General features: G+C 33.1%; 1 protein-coding gene across 50 annotated transcripts in view; it reads left to right on the forward strand.

Annotated features, from left to right (window-relative positions):
- MIPOL1 (mirror-image polydactyly 1) overlaps positions 1 to 21,411 on the forward strand; it is a 381,371-nt gene that overhangs the window by 50,806 nt on the left and 309,154 nt on the right. For 42 of the 50 annotated variants that reach the window (XM_054665977.2, XM_016926017.3, XM_009427716.4 and 39 more), the window contains 2 exons: positions 18,611 to 18,842; positions 20,334 to 20,469. The exons of 2 other annotated variants lie outside the window; for them this stretch is intronic. In XM_054665977.2, coding sequence (XP_054521952.2) covers positions 18,611 to 18,842; positions 20,334 to 20,469 — 368 coding nt within the window. Of the gene's footprint in view, positions 1 to 16,878; positions 16,954 to 18,610; positions 18,843 to 20,333; positions 20,470 to 21,411 lie in introns of all 50 variants that reach the window. 6 more of the 50 variants (XM_063792853.1, XM_063792857.1, XM_063792851.1 and 3 more) reach the window with 1 other exon arrangement.

Consider the following 21,411-nt stretch of genomic DNA (forward strand, 5'->3'; position numbering starts at 1 on the left):
GGAAGGAAGATACTTGAATAGGGAAACACATAGAGGCACTGACACACACCTGGAGGCACACAGAAAGAGAAGCATACACAGAGACTCATAGAGAAAGAGAGATACCGCAGTAAGAGACTTGGTAAGAAAGAGACAGATGTATAGTGAGGGACAGAGAAAAAAAAGAGACACATTGAGAGTGACAGAGACACAGGCATGCGGACAGATACAGAGAAAGAGATGTACATACAGACAAGAGACACATATAGTGAAAGAGACAAGATATGGCTCTTTCAGACATATAGCTAAAGAGACAAGATACAGATATCTATATCTATATCTATATATCTCTGTCTCTCTCCTCACACAGAGAGAGAAATGCCAGAGTGAAAAAGAAAAATCCACCAGAGAAACAGACACACCTAAAGTAAGGAGAGAGAGTAGAGAGAATGAGAGACAGACATGTATATATGCAGACAGAGGAGAAAGACATAGATCAGAAGATACATACATTGAAAAATAAATTAAGACACATATATGAGACAGAGAAGAAGAGATTCACAGGTATGCACCTGTGGAGGAACACAGCCTGAGAGGCAGAGAACAGTCAGAGACAGATAGAATTGGAAAGACTGTCTGAAGACAGAGACAGACTGAGATATGGCCTGAAAAACAAATGGAAGGATGGATGGATGGATGGATGGATGGATGGGTGGGTGGATGGGTAGATGGATGGACGGACAGTCAGACAGATAAGAGCAGCAGACATAAGGGAGGGGGCAAGAGATATTTAAGATCTATTACAGTAAAATGTTGAAAATTTGGAATCCTTGGGAAATGATTCTTTCTGAATATGATATTACATATATTTGAAAACTTAAACCTTTAGGTACATCTTTTAAAATTTCCTCTTGTATTATAATTTAAAAAAATAGGATTCTTATTAAAACACTGTGTGCATCTCTTCCTTTTTTGGTTCCCCTTCCCCCAACAGGGCTCCTGTTCAGCATAGTCCTGCCACATTTTTATCCTTTTTTGAAGGTTAAAGTCCATTTTTGAGGACCGTGCTATAATCATTGTACTGAATAAGTTAACAATTATACATTCTTTTGAGTTATAGAAAGATCTGAGTGCCTTTTTCTGATTTCTGGATTTTGTTTTTGATTTTTATACTGTTAACAAATTTTCTTGCTGTTTTTGCACCCACCATTAGTAATTTCTCTTTTTATTTGTCACTCTGGGCTGCTTATTATGAGTTTAGAATCCAGATAGCTGATGTAATTCTATATAAAACAATCATATAATATCTGGGTAAGATAGTTAAAGGTTTTTTGTGCAAAGTTAATAGTGCATGTATTATGTGACACTTAATTTTGGTGTGCTCTATATATTCAAGTTGTGGATAAGAATGTATTGGTATGAAGTTAGGAACTAATTTGTTATAGCTATGTTTATTCATTTATTCAAGTAAGTAAGCAGATACTCTTCTTTTAAAGAGCTCAAAAGCATTTTACTCAATTGATGTTAAAAAAATAACAAAAAGGAAGCAAATAATGATGCATCTGTTGTGTTTCTCATTCACACATCATATTGCTGTAAGAGTTATATTCAAATTAGAGACCAAACGATCTTTAAGGAGTCAAAGGAGTTATTTTTAATATATCTAAAGAGATAGAGACTGTAGAGGAAGTACTACTGATAAATGTCCAGTAATCAGGAAGGATGTCAAGGAAGGAGCTGATGAAGCTCTGGGATACTTATGAAAAGGAAAGTTTTATGGTTGAAGATACAGATGCATAGACAGTTTACAGTAGGCACAGTAAACTATATAGATGCATAGACAGTTTACAGCAGACATGACTGATACAGCATTAGGAAAATCTACATTTTTACAGGCATCTTTTTGACATTGGAAAGAGGAATAAGACATTCCCTTTTATGAGGATCCATTATTAAACATTATTAGGAAAAAGGTCAGATGCGGTGGCTTATGCCTGTAATCCCAGCACTTTGAGAGGCGAAGGCAGGTGGGTCACTTGAGGTCAGGAGTTCGAGACCAGCCTGACCAACATGGTGAAATCCTGTCTCTACTAAAAATACACAAATTAGCTGGGTGTTTTGGCGCACACCTGTAATCCCAGCTACTCGGTAGTCTGAGGCAGGAGAATCACTTGAACTCCAGTGGCGGAGGTTGTAGTGAGCAGAGATCATGCCATCACACTCCAGTCTGGGCAACAGAGGGAGACTGTCTCAATAAATTAAATAATATTAGGAAATAAAATTAAACATAAATATTTTAACTTTCAAGTCTTGGGATAACAGATATGTTTAAACAGTAAAATCTCGCATAGTCATCTCCCTGATGTCAGGGTTCATGGGATTTATCTTAAATCACAAATTGCTTCAAAGCTCTATCTTACATAAATGTTCCTAGTCGGTTCCTTTGAATAGTTATTTTATTTAGTATAATTTTACTAATTTTAAAAGAAATTAAGTTAATTAAAACTTGTATTACACAGATATGCCTTTATTTCATCTTACAAATTTCATTTTAAAGAGTGCTGAAGTGACCATTTTTTTCCTAGCTTTACTGTAGAAACACTTCTGAAATATTTTAAGTCAAAGAGTTGATAAGATTGATAATGTAACATATAGAACCATTTATGTTTTTCTTTGTTTTTGTCATTGTAGACATTTTGGAAAATGGAAAGCTGAGGTTGGTAGATGGGCTGGGTGATGACATCTACAAAATAAACCCAAGTGTTTTTTTATATGTATATTTTTTAAAGACAGAGTCTCACTCTGTCATCCTTGCTGGAGTGCAGTGGTATGATCATGGCCCACTGTAACCATGAATTACTGGGCTCAAGCAGTCCTCCTTCCTCAGCCTCCTGAGTAGCTTGGACTACAGGCATGAGTCACTGTATCTGGCTAATTTTTAAAATGGTTTGTAGGGGTTGGGGGGTCTCACTATGTTGTCCAGGCTGGTCCCAAACTCCTAGCCTCGAGCAATTCTCCTGCCTCAGACTCCCAAAGCCCTGGGATGACAGGCGAAAACAACTGTATCTAGCCCCCAAGTTTCTTTAAGGAGTTAAAAAAACAGCCCTGAATGAATGTAGTTTGTAAGTTGATAAAAACAATGTGTGTGTGAATAAACATATATTGCCAGCAAAAAAAGTGTTACCATCTTCAGGCCTTTTAAGGGGTAAGTGATGTTTTGCCTTTTTGTGAAAACTTCTATTTAAGGGTTCTCTTTTGAAAAAAAAAAAGAAAAAAATGAAATGTCATAATCAAAGGAGTTTATACCCTCTGAAATAATGAGTTGTTAAATTATTGTTGTTTAGCCCTTTTTTGTACTTACTTATATACATAACTATGTAAGAAAAAAGACATAGAGATCATAAATCTTATATGAATAATTATTTGGAATACTGTTATAAATTCCTGATCATTTCTTAAATTAATGTTGATTTTTATTAGCAGATACATGGTTTAGTAGTTTTATAGCATACAACAATTCTTTGCAAATAGTTTACATATTTACAGGTAAATATGTCTGCCCTAAGTATACATACTTGCAATTTTGTAGGTAAAAATGAGATCTGGATACCAGTTAAATTTAGAAAATTGTGAAACTTATTTAAATTTAGAACCTTTAGGGGTCAGTGTTCCCTAAGAAAGGTTACAAAAGGTTACTGTGCCTACCAAAATTAAATATTAAATCTGCTATATTGTAAATATATATATATTTTTTACCAATTTAAGGTAAGAAATGATGAGAATTATACCTTGAAGAAGCTTTTGACCAAAACCTTTCAATTTAATGAGTTTGTTCAATATTGTTTTTAGGTTTATTATTTGGGGGGATCATCATATGTAATATATATTTTACACACAAGTAGTTATTTTTATTTATGTATTATCTAAATTTAGATATAGATTACATATTTTTAATTTATCTTTAAGCTTAAAACATGATCATGATTCTAAATCAGGAATCATTGTACTTATTTGAAATAAGGTGAAAAAGCACTTATAGAATGGCTGTGTAAATAGAATTCTTACATTTTTCAGTTTATTGGAGGCTAGTAAATATTTAAAAATTTTTTATCCTACTGAATTTAAGTAAAAAACAGTTGTCTTCTTCCTTATTTTAGAATTGGACTGGCAAGTATCATTTGTATCCATGATTCTTATGGTTTTTCTATAAAACACAGTAACACAAATTTTTTTTAAATAAATGAAACTTAACGAAAGGTAACTTGCAAGTGGTTTGGTAGTTTCTTGTTGAGTCAGAATAATGTTTATTTGTCCTTGGCATTTTGAACCTGTGTGCCACCATCAACCTCTTGTATTATTGATTCATTTATCTTTCTCTCTGTTCACAAAGTACATATTCTGTTTTACCTTTTGTCTGTCTGCAATTCTGTAATTGAATTATAACTAAAACTATTCCATGATTTGCAGACAATTTGTAAATGTAGACACTGAAGAACCACTGTAGGAAAACATCATTGATGCTTTTAAATGTTGTTGATCATTATGACTAAAATATGATTGTAGAATCTCATATCACTTTTATAAACTATTTTATGTTTAAGGCGGAGAAGAAGGAAATGACAAATTGCTTAGAATGGACATTCATTGCTACCAGCAAGATAAGCTGGTAGAAAAAAAGCGATTTCCTAGACATTATGATTATATACTCCTTGAAATTAAAGGTTTTGAAAATGTCTAGATAACTAATCATTCTGTATTAAATTACAGGACTTAAATTTTAATAATTGGCTTTCTAGTAAGTAATGGTATATTTTTCATGAAGAAGAAATATAGTTAGTGGTTTTAGCTTATTGCCTATATTTTAAAGTAGAAAGAAGACTGTGTTGGAAAACCAATACTTTTAATAATGTCAGTAAAATGTTATGGTGGAAAGAACACAGGTTTGGAGCTAAACATAAGTTTCAGTTTTTAAATCTTTCACTTACTACCTACTTGGATTTGGGTACAAGTTTCATAAATCTTTGTAAGCTTGAGTTTTCTTTTATATGAAATAGAGAGATAATCTAGTTAGGACCATTGCGAAGATGAGGAATGCTATATGTAAAGTCCCTACTACAATGTCTGAAACAGGAAATGAATTTATTTAATCTGTATTTCACATACCAGAGTAATTCTTTCCACCAGTGTGATGGTGGTAGGTTACAGATGCTAAAATAAATAAATAAATACATAAAATAAAAAAAATTAAAACAAAGGTGGTTGACAAATTTAGAGGACTTTTAAGTAAATCGTGGTGATTGTCTTTCTTATTCCTTCTAGCTATGGAAGGTACATTCTACTGAGTTTCAAAAGTATTATGAATCCTTAATAGTATTTGAAATGATTGTAATAGTATTTTAAGGAGTCTATTTTCTTCTAATACAATGTTCAGAATATCACTGGAACTTTAATTTTCAAAATGGTATGCTTATAGTTAGTATATTTGATAGACTATAGTATATAATTAATAATATTCATTTAGGATAAAATCTGTTTTCGTCTGTATTGCAATTCCAGTTGCAATAAAAATCTCCAGATTAGTGGCATCACAGAGTATTTTTATGTGTCTTTTCCTTTTGGCAAGTGTGGATTTAAGATTGCATTTAAAAAATTTTCCATGTGCCATTGGGGGTTAAAAGAAGAACATGTCTGAGATCTGATTAAATTTACTACTTATCTCCATAGGACCTAGCTTAATAGAGTGCTAGTAGCTTCTCACACATGACCATCTAGAATATTTGAGAGAGTGGTTTTAGGAATACTGGCAGCTGGCCAGCAAGGATTGATTCATTTCCTGAGGAGATGCTGAGGCTACTCTTAGAAGAATGATTGAGGTTATAGTCTTTTATTTTAAAAAATTTCCTTTAATATAAATAAGTTTATTAAATACGATTCTGGAATTCTTTGCTTTTTAAGCTTGATGTGAATGATTCTGTTAATACTCTTGGACTGAGTAGAAAAATGGAATGAAAAACAAAAAATGTTTACCAGGGCAACTTAGTTTTCTAACTGGTTATGACATTTGTTATGAACCCTTTTAAGATTCATAATTTCTAATATGAATAGTTCATGTTGGTGAGTTTATGCCACAAATTATTTTTTAAATTATGTTTTGGCAGTTTAAAAAATAGAGTTTATCTTTCAGAACAGTTTTAGATTTACAGTAAAATTGAGTTGAAAGTACAGAGTGTTCCCATACATCCCTACCCCCACAAACACCCAACCTCTGTCTCTGCCTATTCTCTACCACAGTTGTACATTTGTTACAACCAGTGAACTAATCCATAAATTCTTAGTAGGGGGAAAATTTGTGAGCTAATAGGATTTCTTCTTTCTCTTTATTTCTTTCTCTTTTTTCTGTTTTTACTAATTTATAATGTTTTAAATCAGTTCACACTGTACTCTTCATGCAGAATTCTTAAATCTTTGGTTCCTGCATTTTATAGAAATGATCGTTTCTAGGAAGAATGAGCATGAAAAATGGTAAATTTCCCTTTTAATAGGACCTTTTCTCCCCTGTTTCTATTCTGTTGGTATGATCCTCTTTGTAGAACTTGTGAGTCTGTTTCTTTAGGTTAAGGAAATACAAACTCTACTTTAAATATGCAAATTCTTTCAAATTTATTTGTGGTCATGAAAACAAGATTTTTTTCTTTGAAATAGAAAACAATGACTTGATTTTGTCAAAAGATTTTTCTTTGTTTTAAATTCTCCATGCTTAAGATTCTGAACAAATCTTTGCTAAAAATCCTCATTTATTTCTGGTTATGGCCTTTCATGCCAGAACACCTCTTGTAACACATATTTACAACATGCAGCTTAACGTAATATTACTGAATCTTTAATTTTCTACACATGAGAATTTCAGCTTGTCATATTTCAGATGACTGTGTGGCCTCCGTAGTATGATTAATATAAAGATCTGAGTGTGCATTGGCATTTTGTTGATTTAGGAGACCTGGATCAATATACATTGGTATGTAGACTGAATTGAAGGCCCTTTAGAGGGTTGGTCCAGGTTGACTATAGGGTAGAACTAATGTGACTTCCTGGACTTAAAGGTATTTTAAATACGTTTTTTAAAAGTTTCTTAAATGATGAAATTATATATTTTATGTACATTTACTTACTACTCTTTGGATGTAAATAAATTTTTAGTAGTAGAATAAAAATCTTTTGGAGGAGTTCACCAAATACTTCAACTTTTAGTGTTTTGGTTTTATTCGAATCAAAACAACCTGTCATGTAGGACGTTATTATCTTTTTGGGAGAATTTCAGATACAGTTTTTCTTTGTGTTCTGCTTATTTTAGGGAATATGAAAAAACAAATTTAGAGCAAGTCAAGCTTCAAAATTTTGAAATTAAGTAGACTATAGTGTAAATGATTGAATTAAAAATATTCTTATCTGTAGCTTTTGGATGAAATTGATAATACTTTGCCATATGGTAAAATTGTGTTGAAAAGATGCAAACTAAGAAGTAATTATTTTCAAAAATTGTATTTAAACTTTTATATTTATTTTTTGACAGATTCTAGTTTTTACATATAACCATTTAGCACTATAATATTAGGATGCTGATGGGTGAACAATACAAACTGATGGATTTGTATTGATAAAATTATACTTGGGTAGAAACAATGTTTTTGCTACTTGATATTTTAAAAATTGACAATTAAATGCTCGTTTTAAATACAGTTTTGCTGTCTGTACCAAGATAATTTGATACACTGTAAAATTAACACAGTTAACAATGTTCATTGATATGAACAGTTTTAGTATAGAAATATAATCACATTCAAGCACAAGATACCATTATTTCTTTCTTTAATTAATGTTCTCCCCACTCCAGAAAATTCAAAATTTTCAGATTAATATTAATCCCTAGCAGATTAGGGTAGGTATGGTTCATTTAGCATTAGTTTCCTTGAACCAACAACAAGTTTTGGAAGAAAGAAATATGATAAGGGAAGACAGAACAAATATGTAGTCCTTAAGGTTTCAGGCCTGTGTACAAACCCTAAGATTTGGAATATGGAGTATGGATATTCTGTGTCCTTTCCATGAATTATTATAAAAGTGGAAAGAAGTTATAATTTGAAAGAATTTCTATTTTAGGTAGATCAGATGATTTTTAAATGTTTATCAAAAAACCAAATGTTGCAAATTTGGAGTCACTGAAGCTATTTTACTCAATTGCTTTTAAGAGTTTAAAGTTAAAAAAAGTAATGATTACAGTTCAGCAAATCTGTTTCCCTTTGGAAAACTTCATTGCTTATATTTTATAATCAACCAGTATAGAGTTAAAGATTAGGACAAGGCTGCACTAGCCCAGGTAAGAAGATGACAAAAAATTTTTTTCATTAAAAAAGCAGTCTTTGATCTCTTGAGAATGCAGTAGAAACCAGCATCAGAGACTTCCTCTGCATTTTTAATAGGACTTTTGCTTTCCATGATGTTCTATATTGACCCTTTATTATTTTTTTAAAAAGTCTCTGCCCCTCCCCCGAGTCATTTGAAATGAACACATTACCAAAAAACAAATTTACTTTTCTGAGGCTTTATTTTTTTGTTTCAAGTACTTAATGCTTTTTTGAAAAGTTTAAAATGCTAACTCTTAACAAGGGGCTGATGATGCTGTAGTGTAACTAACAAGGGACTAGTTTAGCAGTTACAGTTGATTAATGAAATAGCAGTCTTACCTTTTCCTTTCATGTTTTTCTTTTTGTTTTTTGGGTTTTTTGGTTTTGTTTTGTGTGTGTGTGTGTGTGTTTGAGAAACAAATGCGGAATTTGAATAAAATATATCATTTACATAGAAAGTTATGTAATGATGCCATATAGAGTATAATGATTTCCTAAAACCTTGTATTTAAAGTAACCTGAATTACAATGAGAGATAAACAGAATATTTACCCATCCCTTATGAGCTGCTGCTGATATGTAAATTTATTCTTCTACTTTGCACAAATATACTTTTGAGCTACTGCTTAAACACTTTGAGGTCCTTAGTCAGACAGTTTTAATGATGCCTCCAATATTATGAAAGTGTGACATTTGATGAATGTCTCATATAGTTTTGATATCTGGGCACATGTCAACAAAAAAAATTGAGCATTGGTTTGTCATGCAACACCTAGATAATTTATAATTTTACTGTTTATATCCATCTTGACATTTTTTATCTGCCAAAGGCAGGTTTCATTTGGAATCTTAATCTGAGATTTATTTGGTGGATCTGGAAATCATAGCTAGGGTTCCCACAGGAAATGGTCCATCTACCAACAGATTAAATGGCAGTCCTGCAGTTGTTAGGGGAGCTCTGCATTTAACACACATGCATACTCATTCAGTCAGCGCTGTGGAGAAAAATTAAAGTAGTAACCCAGGTTTAGGAACAATGTAGCTAAAAAGTCCCATATTTGCTGAATGACAAAGGGTTATATAGCAGCATTTCATTTTATTATTCGTGCTTGAATTTCTTGTTTGCTTTGTTGAGTCTGCTGACGAATACTAATAAATGCCTGCAACAATCCAGACGAGAGATGCCTGGCAACAAAGCTATGCGGTGGACCTCCCTGATCTTCTCCAGTTCACAACCTGACCTTTTGAAAAATTGGCTGGGCTAAGCTGCAGAATTTGGGTGTAATGGTTATTGTTAACTCCAGCTTTAGGATTTATTAATTTGTGTGATCAAGACTTACCTATACTTCAAAGTTTCAAAAGACCAAACACAATCATCCATCCATTAGAACTAACATTGTGTTTCAGTGATTCCCGCTTAGTATCTGACTGGTGATTCTTCTATTTTGTTTTCCAAATCTAAATATATTCTTAAACAAAATGAGTGGCACAGATAAAGAAAGTTTGTTTTTTCCTCTTTATTATTGGAAAATTTATCTTTTATAGATTATTTATGAAATTGTTGAATTCACAATTGGTATGTCTTCATTCTTAACAAACAAAAAATACATAATTATTAAACCTATTTTATTGCAGTTGTAGAAATTTCCAGGACTTTTCCAGTTCACTCATGTTTTTAATTAACTTATACAAATTATTCTAATAATAAGAAATTTTGAGAAAGGCTGAAAAGGTTACAAATATATTACAAATAGCCAAATAGCTCATATCACTGGGGAACAACAAAAAGAGTTATGTTAATCAAATTTTAGGATAGTTTTCACAATCATTTCAGCCTAAATAATATTTGTAGTGTTTTTAACATTTGTAATAGAAGTTGTACAAACCCTAAATTTATGTGATTTATAAGTTAATTATATAGCCTAAGCTGTAGGATATTACGCTATTATATTGTGCTCATTGCCTTCATATGGTGAAGGATGTTGAAATTTAAAAGCTTAAACATATGATAGAATTTCACAAAATACTTACGTACTTTAAATAGTTCATACAAAGAAATCGGAACTTTTCCTCAATAGGTTGAATATTGATTCATTCGTGACTACTTCAGACTTGGTGAAACAAACAAAAACTTAAAAAAAATTTGTAGCATCACCACTTTAAATAGCTGTTTTATCTGAAAAAAAAAAAGAATAAAATTTCAGTAGAAGAATTTTCATGAATAGCCAATAGATAGTTTGAAACATGGTACATCAAGTCATTGAATTGTTGTATCTAAGGTAAAATAATCTCACCACTTCTTTTTGGCGTGTGTGTTTATCTAAATATAACCATGTGTAGGAGTATAAAGGATGCAGTTTATTTTGTATCTCCAACTCTAATGTCCAAATGAATGAGTTATGTGATATTGACAGATTTAGTGATTATCTGGTTTTTCAGCCTTAATAAAAGCTTATTTCAGTATCTTATAGCTACACGTAGCCTTTACCATTCAATATGTTTTTGACTTCTCTTCAATATGTGTACAATATACCTTATTAAGAATTACATATGCACTGGGGACAGTGGCTCACACCTATAATCCCAGCACTTTGGGAGGCTGAGATGGGATCGACCTGAGATCACTTGAGCCCAGGAGTTCGAGACCAGCCTGGGCAACATAGGGGAGACCTTGTCTCTACAAATAATAAAAACAAATTAGCCAGCTGTGGTGGTACATGCCTGTGGTGTTAGCTACTCTGGAGGCTGAAGCTAGAGGATCGCCTGAGCCTAGAAGGTTGAGGCTGTAGTGAGCCATGATGGTGCCACCTCACTCTAGTCTGAGTGACAGAGTGAGACCCTGTCTTAAAAAAAAACAAAAAAAAAACATAAGAAATCACTGTCTGTGCTTTCCAATGTGGTAGCTATGGGCACCATGTGGCTACTGAGCACTTAAAATCTGGGTAGTCAAAACTGAGATTTGCTGTAATTATAGTACAAAAAAGAATGTAAATTTCTCAAAGCAATTTTTTAATACTACATGTTGAAATGGTCATATATGAGAAATATAATATTACTCATTATTTCTTGTTTGATGAGCTTATGAGAAAATTAAAAATTGTATAAGCAATTTGAACAATGTATCTTTTGGATAGTGCTGATCTATATGATTAAACATATCACTGGGACTACCTCATTCTGCCACCAACCTTTTCTTTACTTGTTTGCAAAGGTTATTCATATTGTCTGCCTCCCTCATTCTTTGTCATTTACCCTGAGAGCAGATAGAGTTTTTAATTTACCTTTACATCCTACACAGCACCTGGCACTGTGTTGGTACTTAATAAGTGTTGAATAAAGTACTCATTTTCAATACTTGTTTGCTCTCCATATATTCTTTAGCTGATTTTCTAATTCAGTATTTCTGGCCAGATGCGTTAGCTTACACCTGTAACCCCAGCACTTTGGAAGGCCAAGGTGGGAGGATTGCTTGAGCTCAGGAGTTTGAGAGACCAGTCTGGGCAACATAGTGAGATCTCATCTAAAAAATAAAAAAAAAATAAAAAAAAAGGAAACCTAATTTAGTATCTCCTTTCATTGATTCATTTCATTTCATTTAATGAAAGACCTAATATATCCACTGTTTTGTTCCAGTATATTTTAGGAAGATGAGTATATTAGGGAGCTTACAGTCTAGAAAGGGAGACACACATAGATGAGAAGGCTGTGAACTGTAGAAACCACATCTGTGTAACTATTCTCTATTCTTCTATAATGTGGTTGGACATAGTTGCTAATGTAATGTTGTTGAACACATTATAGAAGAATAATTACATAGTTGTGGTTGGTAATTAACTTGGTGGTGATATTGAAAAACAGATGAAACAGAAAGATTATCTTATAATTTCATTTATGCTGTTTGTAGAAACAATCTAAAAGTATGTTGGCAAGTTTGTTTAAAGCACAGATAGAGGTTATTAATTATGTAGACCAATGAAAGTAAAATTATGACTTTATTTTATGACTGTTGAAGCCAAAATACAAATTTAAAAAGCCCTGAGAGAGCTAGTATATGGTATTCATGTAAACAGTTTCCATTTTTTAAGCTAAGTTACCTAATTTCCTGTGACTCCTAAATTAGATTCTCAGGAAGATAGGAGCCTGTGGTCTACCAGCTGTGATCCTGATTGTAATTAATATCATAGAATATGTAATTAATAACAGATTGTAATTAATAACATAGAAGTATGTTATTTAAATTTCTTGTTTTCCTGCCATGGGATTGAATTTACTGTTAATTTTCTTTCTTTGACGGTGAATTTTCTCAGAATCTTTCCTGAATGTCAAGATTTCTAAATTTCAAAGTTGTATTATTTCTGTAATGTATTAGTTTTATAATCTGATACAAACTTTATTAAACCATTATGTATTAATTACAAGTTTTAACCATCTTAAGTATTTTCTCTTTGTGTTTATGTTTCTCATTGAATTAGGTGGCATTCTATTAATTTTTCATTTCCATGTCTTCTGATATTTTAGAAGAATTACATACAATTGTTAACAGAATAAGATTATTTGGGCCAAAAGAAAAGAGAAAAAGAAAAAAAAAAGAGAAAGTATTAGATACATTAGTATTTCTGAGAGATTTTTTCCCCATAGTTGCTAACATTTCCTGGAAGAAAAAGTAAATGTTTAGATAACAACTTGGTTGATTAGGGCAGCTGTACTGATTTTAGCTGTGCAACTATATGCTGACTATTGATCATCAAATAAATTTGTTCAGGAAATTGAGAAAATTTAAAATATGAAAACTAGAAAATAACTAGGAAAATAGATACTTTTCTTGCTTTTCTTAATATTTGAGAGAAATTAAAGATATAAATTTGAATTGTAAGTTTGAATATGGTCCCAAGATGGTGATGTTATCTCACAGAAAGGTGAGAGAAATCAAAATAGAGAAGCTAGCTTTTAGCAAAGCAGATTCTAAAGATAATAGTAGCTAATATTTATTGTATATTTTGTGCTAACACTTTTCTAAAAGATTTATGTAACTTAGTTTAATTCTCTTAACATTTTTTTGAGGTAGATGCTATCATTTTTACTCTTTACTGCTAAGAAAATTGATGAAAGGTTAAATATTTTGCTAAAGGTTGTACAGCTATATTGTGGAGCCAGAATTCAAACCTTGTAGTCTGTCTTCAGAATCCATTCACTGACTGTGGTTCTGCTTGGAAGGTCTAAATATATCAGTGGTGTAGTGGTTAGAGCACTTGGATGGTCTAAACTTTTATCTTGTACACACATATTAGGCAGATCTACTATAATGTTATAGAAGTTCCTGATAATGTTATGTGGGGGGAAAAACACATATAATATGCATCTGTATTGCCTAGATGTTGTGGGGGAGCACATATAATATGCATCTCTGTGGAAAGCTAACCCTCTATTCCACAGAAAAGGGAAGCATAGTTGGAAATATTTAGTAATGGAAATAAATATTATTTGTGCACACGGAGACAAAGAAAGTATATACTATATTTAAATTACTTAAGGAATTTGTAGAAGTCATTGGGAGCAATCACTAGTCGGCATTGTTCTGATTATTTCAAAACTAATGTTCATTAAAAAAAAAGTTTTTACCCATTGAAAAAAGACATCTTTTGTTTAAAATGTGGAACTACTGTAGAAATTCCATCATCACATCAAATTTACACTCCAATAGGAAAAGGAAGTCTTATATTTTGATGTTTTTATATAATATGGTGATGGACCATATAGGAAGGAAAGAAGCATTAAAGCATGCGATTTGGTTCTTTTTATATTTATAAAATCAGATGCTAAGGTGTAACCTTCTTTTCTCACCCCCCAAAAGACAGAATTTACAGAAATAGTGAAGTTATGTTATCAAGTATCAGGGAGCACATTAACAAACTGCCTTTACTATGTTCATTTTAGATATATATGCACTAAGTAGCACCTTCATCTTAAGAGGCAGGCAATCCATTTATTTGAATGTATTTGCCCCTAATACTTCTATCCACCCTTTCTCTTTCCTGTCTCTGAGCTCCCAGGTAGCTGGGATGTTGCTATTCTGAGTAACCCCAGTAGGAACCCTAGAGACAATTCTAGCTCAACCACTCTGAAGAAACAGCTCTGTAAACAGTATTGACCCCCCCAGGGGACCATCAAATCCGTTTACACAGATACCAGTTGTCACAAACTATTTACAAAGCCAGGCAGAACAGAATTTCCCAGCCTCTAAGAATCCCTATTTGATTCTAGCCACTGCCTTACTTCTGTATAGTGGTCATTAAATAATAGTTACTTTTGGCAATGAGTCATGATTTATTGGGTAGCATCAATCTGAGTATAGTATATATTAAAAAATGTATAATTATCTGAAGAATTGAACTCAAAGGGAATCTCAAAGCTTTCTTTCCTAGAATAGGCAATGGTATTGTAACACTGTTAACTTTCCAGACTAAGGAATTGAGGGTTTAACAACAGCATTAGCATTGAGACAGTTAACAATACTGACACCTCCAGAAGCAAGCAATAATTCATTAGATCATGAAAATGGTTCATTGGAAACAGCATGAAAGTCACTAGAGAGATACAGGATCCTCAAAGCATACAATGCAGCTGGTCTATGCAGATGTATTAAGTACTAAGATTCTATGCCTAGATGAATAAACTGTCTAGCAATAGCAGTAGGTGGCATTTTAGGGTAATACCTAGTAGTAATCCATAATATCATTTTTCAGTTGATAGCAGGACAACTTTATGTGGTAGTGATGGTATGAGACAGTAAATGCAAAAGTTGGGAATTGTATTTGGTTTGAAGTGGTCGAATTGTTATGTCTAAATAAAACAGTGTGCCCACAGAAAAGCAAATGAAGAGATTGATAGTAATCATACATTTTTTCCTGTTGTTTAACTCTGAGAAAAGAAAGTCAGACTTCATAACTTTTGAATGATGAAGAAGAGATTGACAGTTTATTCTTTAAGTCCATATGGATAAATGAAGTTGAATAGTATTAATTCAGTTAGTCATAATGTTAGAAGAGTTAACAATGACATTGATTAAACACTAAAGTGGATTACTAAAGAGAGTTTCCGTTTGAAACCATATGAAAGAGATAGAGGAATCAACAGGATGGTTTTAGGTTTAAGTTTTCATCTGCCTAGAGATAAGAGTTTGAATCGAAAGTGAATATCTTTCTGTTTAACATTTGTCTTATCTTTTAAATTGACTAATATGCAAAACAGGCCAATAGCTTCACTTTAATGGCATTTTATTGGCTTGTGTTTATATATCTGTATGCAGTTCTTTTTAAAGTGATGGGGCAATACAAATAAGCTCAGCTAAAGCTCTTAGTAGCTTCGTCTCATTATTGCTTCATAAAGATCCTTCTCCTGGGCTGGAGAGGTTAGGGAAAATAACTGAAGTCTGAACTTAGAGTTACTAACTGCTTTCATCTTCTCTTGGTTAGAAAAGGTACTACTTCAGAAATAAATTTGGGCTATGAATAAGGTAAAGAAAATTAGGCAAAATGCAAGATGATAGAGCAGTATCTTAAAATTTGTCTTGAAAAGTCAAAGTGTTTCATGCCTGTTGCTTACTCCCTAATGTTTCAGAAAAAAAAAATTGTAAGGTCAGGCATGGTGGCTTATGCCTGTAATCCCAATACTTTGGGAGGCAGAGGCAGGAGGATTGCTTGAGCCCAGGAGTTTGAGACCAGCCTGGGCAACATGGCAAGACCCCATCTCTGAAAAAAAAAAAAATTAGTGAGGCATGGCAACACAGCACACAGCTGTAGTCTCAACTATTCGGGGGGCTGAGTTGGGAAAATTGCTTAAGCCCGGGAGGTCAAGGCTGCAGCAAGCCATGATTGTGCTACTGCACTCCAACGTGGGTGACGGAGCGAGACCCTCTCAAAAAAAAAAATTGTGTAGATAGTTATAGAAAGAATGGTTAATAAAGCAAGCATGATAAAATGTTAATATTTGGGGAGTCTAGGTAAAGGGCATACAGTAATTCTTTGTTTTGCAACTTTCTTATGAGACAAATTATTTCAAAATGAAAAGGTACAAATGAAGGATTATCTAATGTCAGTTTTTGTCGGCTTTCTCATTTAGCTTGCTTCTGCAGTCATTGAAATCTTTGATGTTTGGCTCTCATTTCTTCTCTCCATTTTCTGCCATTTTTCTGGATGACTTCAATGCCTTCAAAGGTGGTACTTTCAGCGCTTTGACTTTTTGATTTTCTCCACTCCAAGTATGTTCACTTTTAATTTATTTCATCAACTCATTTCCAGATGAGCCATACCTTGGACTTTGTCCTTAATACTGATTTTAGAAATTTTCTTCCGACTATAACATCTTGTCATTTCAGTACAAGAAATGTCTCTTCATTTTTCCTAAATTTATTTCTTCTCCTCTATATCTATTCCTATTCTTCCTATTTTTATAGTCTATTAACTTTTTATTTCATCTAACTCTGGCTATCCTTTGGCAGTTTGCTACTTCGCATATCCCTACTTGACCTTTTTTGGAGCAAATGCCTTTGTGAAGTCTTCCTAGAGTCTTCCAGGTGAGCATTAGTATGTCTAGCATATTGTATATATTTGGCCTCCATAGCCCAAGCATAGTCCTTATTATACTGTATTCAGATCATTAGATGAGTTTGCCATCCTCACTGTACTAGAGAGTCTTTGAGTGGAGTGTTTGTTTCTTATTCATCTTTGTTTTCCCAGTAGCTACCACAAGACATATCACACTGTAAGTTTTCAATGAACGATCAGTAAATTAATGAATAAATAAATTAGAAGAGTCAAACTTTTTATACAAATGTTTGAATACTAATATAGTGTAACGCAGGATGGCAGAGAGGAGAGCATTGAGAGCCTTCAGAGGATTTAACATTGATTTGCTGGAATCATACTTGCCAAAATAGTTGGTCAAAAAAACAAGACAGGCAGGAAAATTTTTATAAGTCAGCCATGTGTATTCTAAAGTAAAATTAAATTCTCAGACTGGGAGTCTGAGGTGGGAGGATTGCTTAAACCCAGGAGTTTGAGGCCAGCCTGGGCAACACTGCAAGATCCTGACCTAAAACATTTTTTTAAAATAAATTTTCAGTAGAAGAGTATGGATAGTCTGATTTGCAGAGCAGGCTCCAAATTTCTGATGAGCCTTTTGAAATAGAAATCTGAAAGCTTTTACTACTGAACAAAATGAGAAATATCCAGAAATAGAGCCAAGTCACACAGTATGGGTTCTTTAAAAATATTAAACATTTATAATTAAATTTTAGAATGGAAGTCTGGAGTGTGTCAGAAATTGATGGATTTATTGTAATAAAACTTCAAGGGGTTATAATTACTAAGACCCAGGAGGGATCAACACAGAGTCTTCTTATTAGGAAGCTCTTATTGGGAAGCTTCCGCATCTCCTCTAAGATTGAAGAAGATAGTGTGGTCACAAGTTAAATAGTGGTAATTTATCAAGAGTTCAGGGGATCACAAAATTTCACATTAGGTTAAAGCCAAAGAAAGAGAACTATAAAACTAGTAAACAACCATTTAAATTTGACAGTTTTAGGAACAGATACATCTGAAGATTACTTGTTCATTCTTGACATCTCAAAATGCTTACTTGGTTTGCATTAGATGGTCACCATGCTAGTTTTCTGTAATAGGCTGGCATTAGTATAATGAAACTCTCAAAATCTGAATGACAAAAGTTTATAAATGGGCACTAAGGAAAGCCTCTATATCATTAACAGACCATGCTTTCTAACACTAACATAACATTGTAAGTAACTCAAATGAAAAGCAATCAGAAATAGTTACTGAAAGCATTATCAAAATAACAAAAATTGCCCCTAGGGACATATTTTAAAAAAACTCTTAGGCCCCACATTCTTCAGTTTATGAAGTGCCATGTTTCTTCAAAAGGAAGAAGGATGGTCCATGGACCACTGCCAACTATAAAAGCCCCCAGGTCCCCATGACAGCCCCACAACTGCTTCAGACTCTTAAGTCCCAACTCTTTTTGGCCTATTTGAGACCAAATTTACCATTATCTACAACTTATCCCAATGCTTATCTGATTACAGTAGGAGTAAGACTAGAAACTATATGTTTAAAGCTATAAGAGTGTTTCCAAAAATATTTATTTGACTGAATGATTTAATATGCAGTTATGGTGTTTAATATATCATGTGTTACATGTTTGTTTAAATACAGACATAACCCACAGTTATCTTGAACAAGAAACTACGGGGATAAATAAAAGTACGCAGCCAGATGAGCAACTGACTATGAATTCTGAGAAAAGTATGCATCGGAAATCCACTGAATTAGTTAATGAAATAACATGTGAGAACACAGAATGGCCAGGGCAGAGATCAACGAATTTTCAGATCATCAGTTCTTATCCAGATGATGAGTCTGTTTACTGCACTACTGAAAAATACAAGTAAGTGCTCACAGCCTTAGATTTAGAAGGAATTGGGGCCAGGCATGGTGGCTCATGCCTGTAATCTCAGCACTTTGGGAGGATGAGGTGGGTGGATCACTTGAGGTCAGGAGTTCGAGACCAGCCTGGCCAACATGGTGAAACCCTGTCTCTACTGAAAATACAAAAATCAGCCAGGTGTGGTGGCACATGCCTGTAATCCCAGCTACTCAGGAGGCTGAGTCATGAGAATCGCTTGAACCTGGGAGGCGGAGGTTGCAGTGAGCTGAGATTGTGCCACTGTACTCCAGCCTGGGCGACAGAGCAAGATTGTCTGAAGAAAAAAAAAAAAAGAGAAAGTTAGAATTGGAAGAACTTTTTCTCCCTCCCTTCTTCCCTTTCTTCCTCTTTCCTTCTTTCTTTTTGGTGTTGGCTGATTCTAAACTTATTAGAACTTGGCGAATCTACCAGGGTTTTCTACTGTTTCCATGGTATGGATATAATATGTCTAGTTAACTAAGTGAAAAAGCACAAAGTGCATCTGAAGAAAGACAGTGAGATTTAATTCTATTTTATTCAATATTATTTTCTGTGACCTTTCTTTATGTATTGGAAATAACTGTTAAATTGATATACATGACATATCATTCATGAAAGTAAAAAACTGGCAGCTCCAGGACAAGGTAAGCCCAAACATGCATTTTGGTTTGGGTTAGCGCTATTTTTCATTTAAATGAATTTGATGCTTTTAAAAGGGCCTTGTTCTCTACCATTTGCATTCCTCATTATTTTACTTTCTCAGCTTTTACCCAGTAACCTTGCCTACCTAGCTCATGAAAGGATTTGAATTTGTGATACCTGATACTTTTACCCATGAGACTAAGGAACTTTGATAATTAGTCATGTGCTAGAAAAATATTATTAGATTTAAAAAGAAGTTTCAGTGACTAATATATTTTCAGTCTAGACAAAATAATATTTTACAGCATACTATTTTTAACAGATTTTTGCATAGGAACTTTTATTCTACTTTCAAATTATTCAGTAGATATGTTAATAGATAGTAACATATAATGAAATAGATGTATTGATATGTTCCCATCCCTTTTTCAGATTCTTACTAAGGTGTAGGTTGGAGTACCTATTGAGGAGTAGAAGCACAGAAGAATGAAGTAGGGATAAACATTTTATAACCACATGGGTAAAGTAAATAGTAGAGATTGGGCTAAAGTCAGATTATGAGATATCTAGTATAATTACAACAGGAGATGTACATGGTAAATAGAGCTGCACTGACTGTCCCAGCCGTCACTAAATTTCTTCTTAGTGACTCCAAAATTTACCCATGCTTACAAATTTAATATAAGGCCTTCAAAAAAACAGCCCATCTCTTTTCCTTTCCCTTCCTTTATGGTGTTTGCTTACAAGTTGATACTGTTCTCAAGTAGCATACAAAATGTCAAAAAATTAGTTTATCTTACTCTGAAATGTTAATCAGTTTCTTTATTACAGCGTTATGGAACATAGACATAATGATATGCATTATGAATGTATGACTCCTTGTCAAGTTACTTCAGACTCAGATAAAGAGAAGACAATAGCATTTCTTCTAAAAGAATTGGATATTCTCAGAACAAGCAATAAAAAGGTATAATATGGAAAGTCTGATAATTGTATAGTATGGGTTTAGCTGTTGATCTTCTAAATTTCCTTTGTTGCCCATCATAATTCAGTTTTATTTTGCACTTTAATCATTTAACAGTAGCTTTATGTTTTTGCCATACCTTGCCATCAGGGTATGGTTGAGTTAAGGGGTTGAAAATGAAAGCATTTTTTTGATTTCATACCTTGCTGGTCCACATTAGCACTTCCTTTTTCATAAGCCCCTGGTTCCTTGTATATGTATCTTTAAAAAAAAAGATTCAAGTTTTAGTAAAACTCTGCTTCAGCATTATAGAGAATGGGAGATAGAATGCACTGGTTTCATCTTACTATCTTAATTTTTTTTTCTTTATTAGTATCCATGCCCTATATTTGACCTCAATAATACATGTAATTAAACATTTCAGTAGCAAGGCTTGGCAATATTGTCATTTACCTTGTGTTAATCTTATACTGCTGCATTTTGTCCAGTCCAATTTGTCACGTTATGTTTTATCTTCTGTTCTGACTCTTACTCTAGTTATAGTCATGTGATCATTAAATAATTTTATTAAATAATGTGCATTTTCTGTGTCTTCTTTTTTTTTTAACCTCTACATACTTCTCTGATTTTAATATTCTAGTTGTGTAACCTAATCAAACTGAAGCGTGATGTTAGGAATGTTGATCATGTTTGGAGGAAAACAACTAAAATGACAAAAACCTAGGGAGGAATTAAAAAAACATGTGGAGGGATTCTGTATGAGATGTTTTCTGTACTTTCATTTAGCAGTTATTTATTACATGCCAATTATGAGTCAGGTGTCAGTGTCAATTTAAATGGAATATGATGGGGTAGTATTCTCAAAGGGAGATTTGTATCAGATATTAAGATTATTGTCTTAATTTTGTTTCAGAATATTGGATTTACTAAGATAAACTGTAAAGC

The sequence above is a fragment of the Pan troglodytes genome, chromosome 15, assembly GCF_028858775.2.
Source record: "Pan troglodytes isolate AG18354 chromosome 15, NHGRI_mPanTro3-v2.0_pri, whole genome shotgun sequence".
Taxonomy (NCBI): Eukaryota; Metazoa; Chordata; class Mammalia; order Primates; family Hominidae; genus Pan; species Pan troglodytes.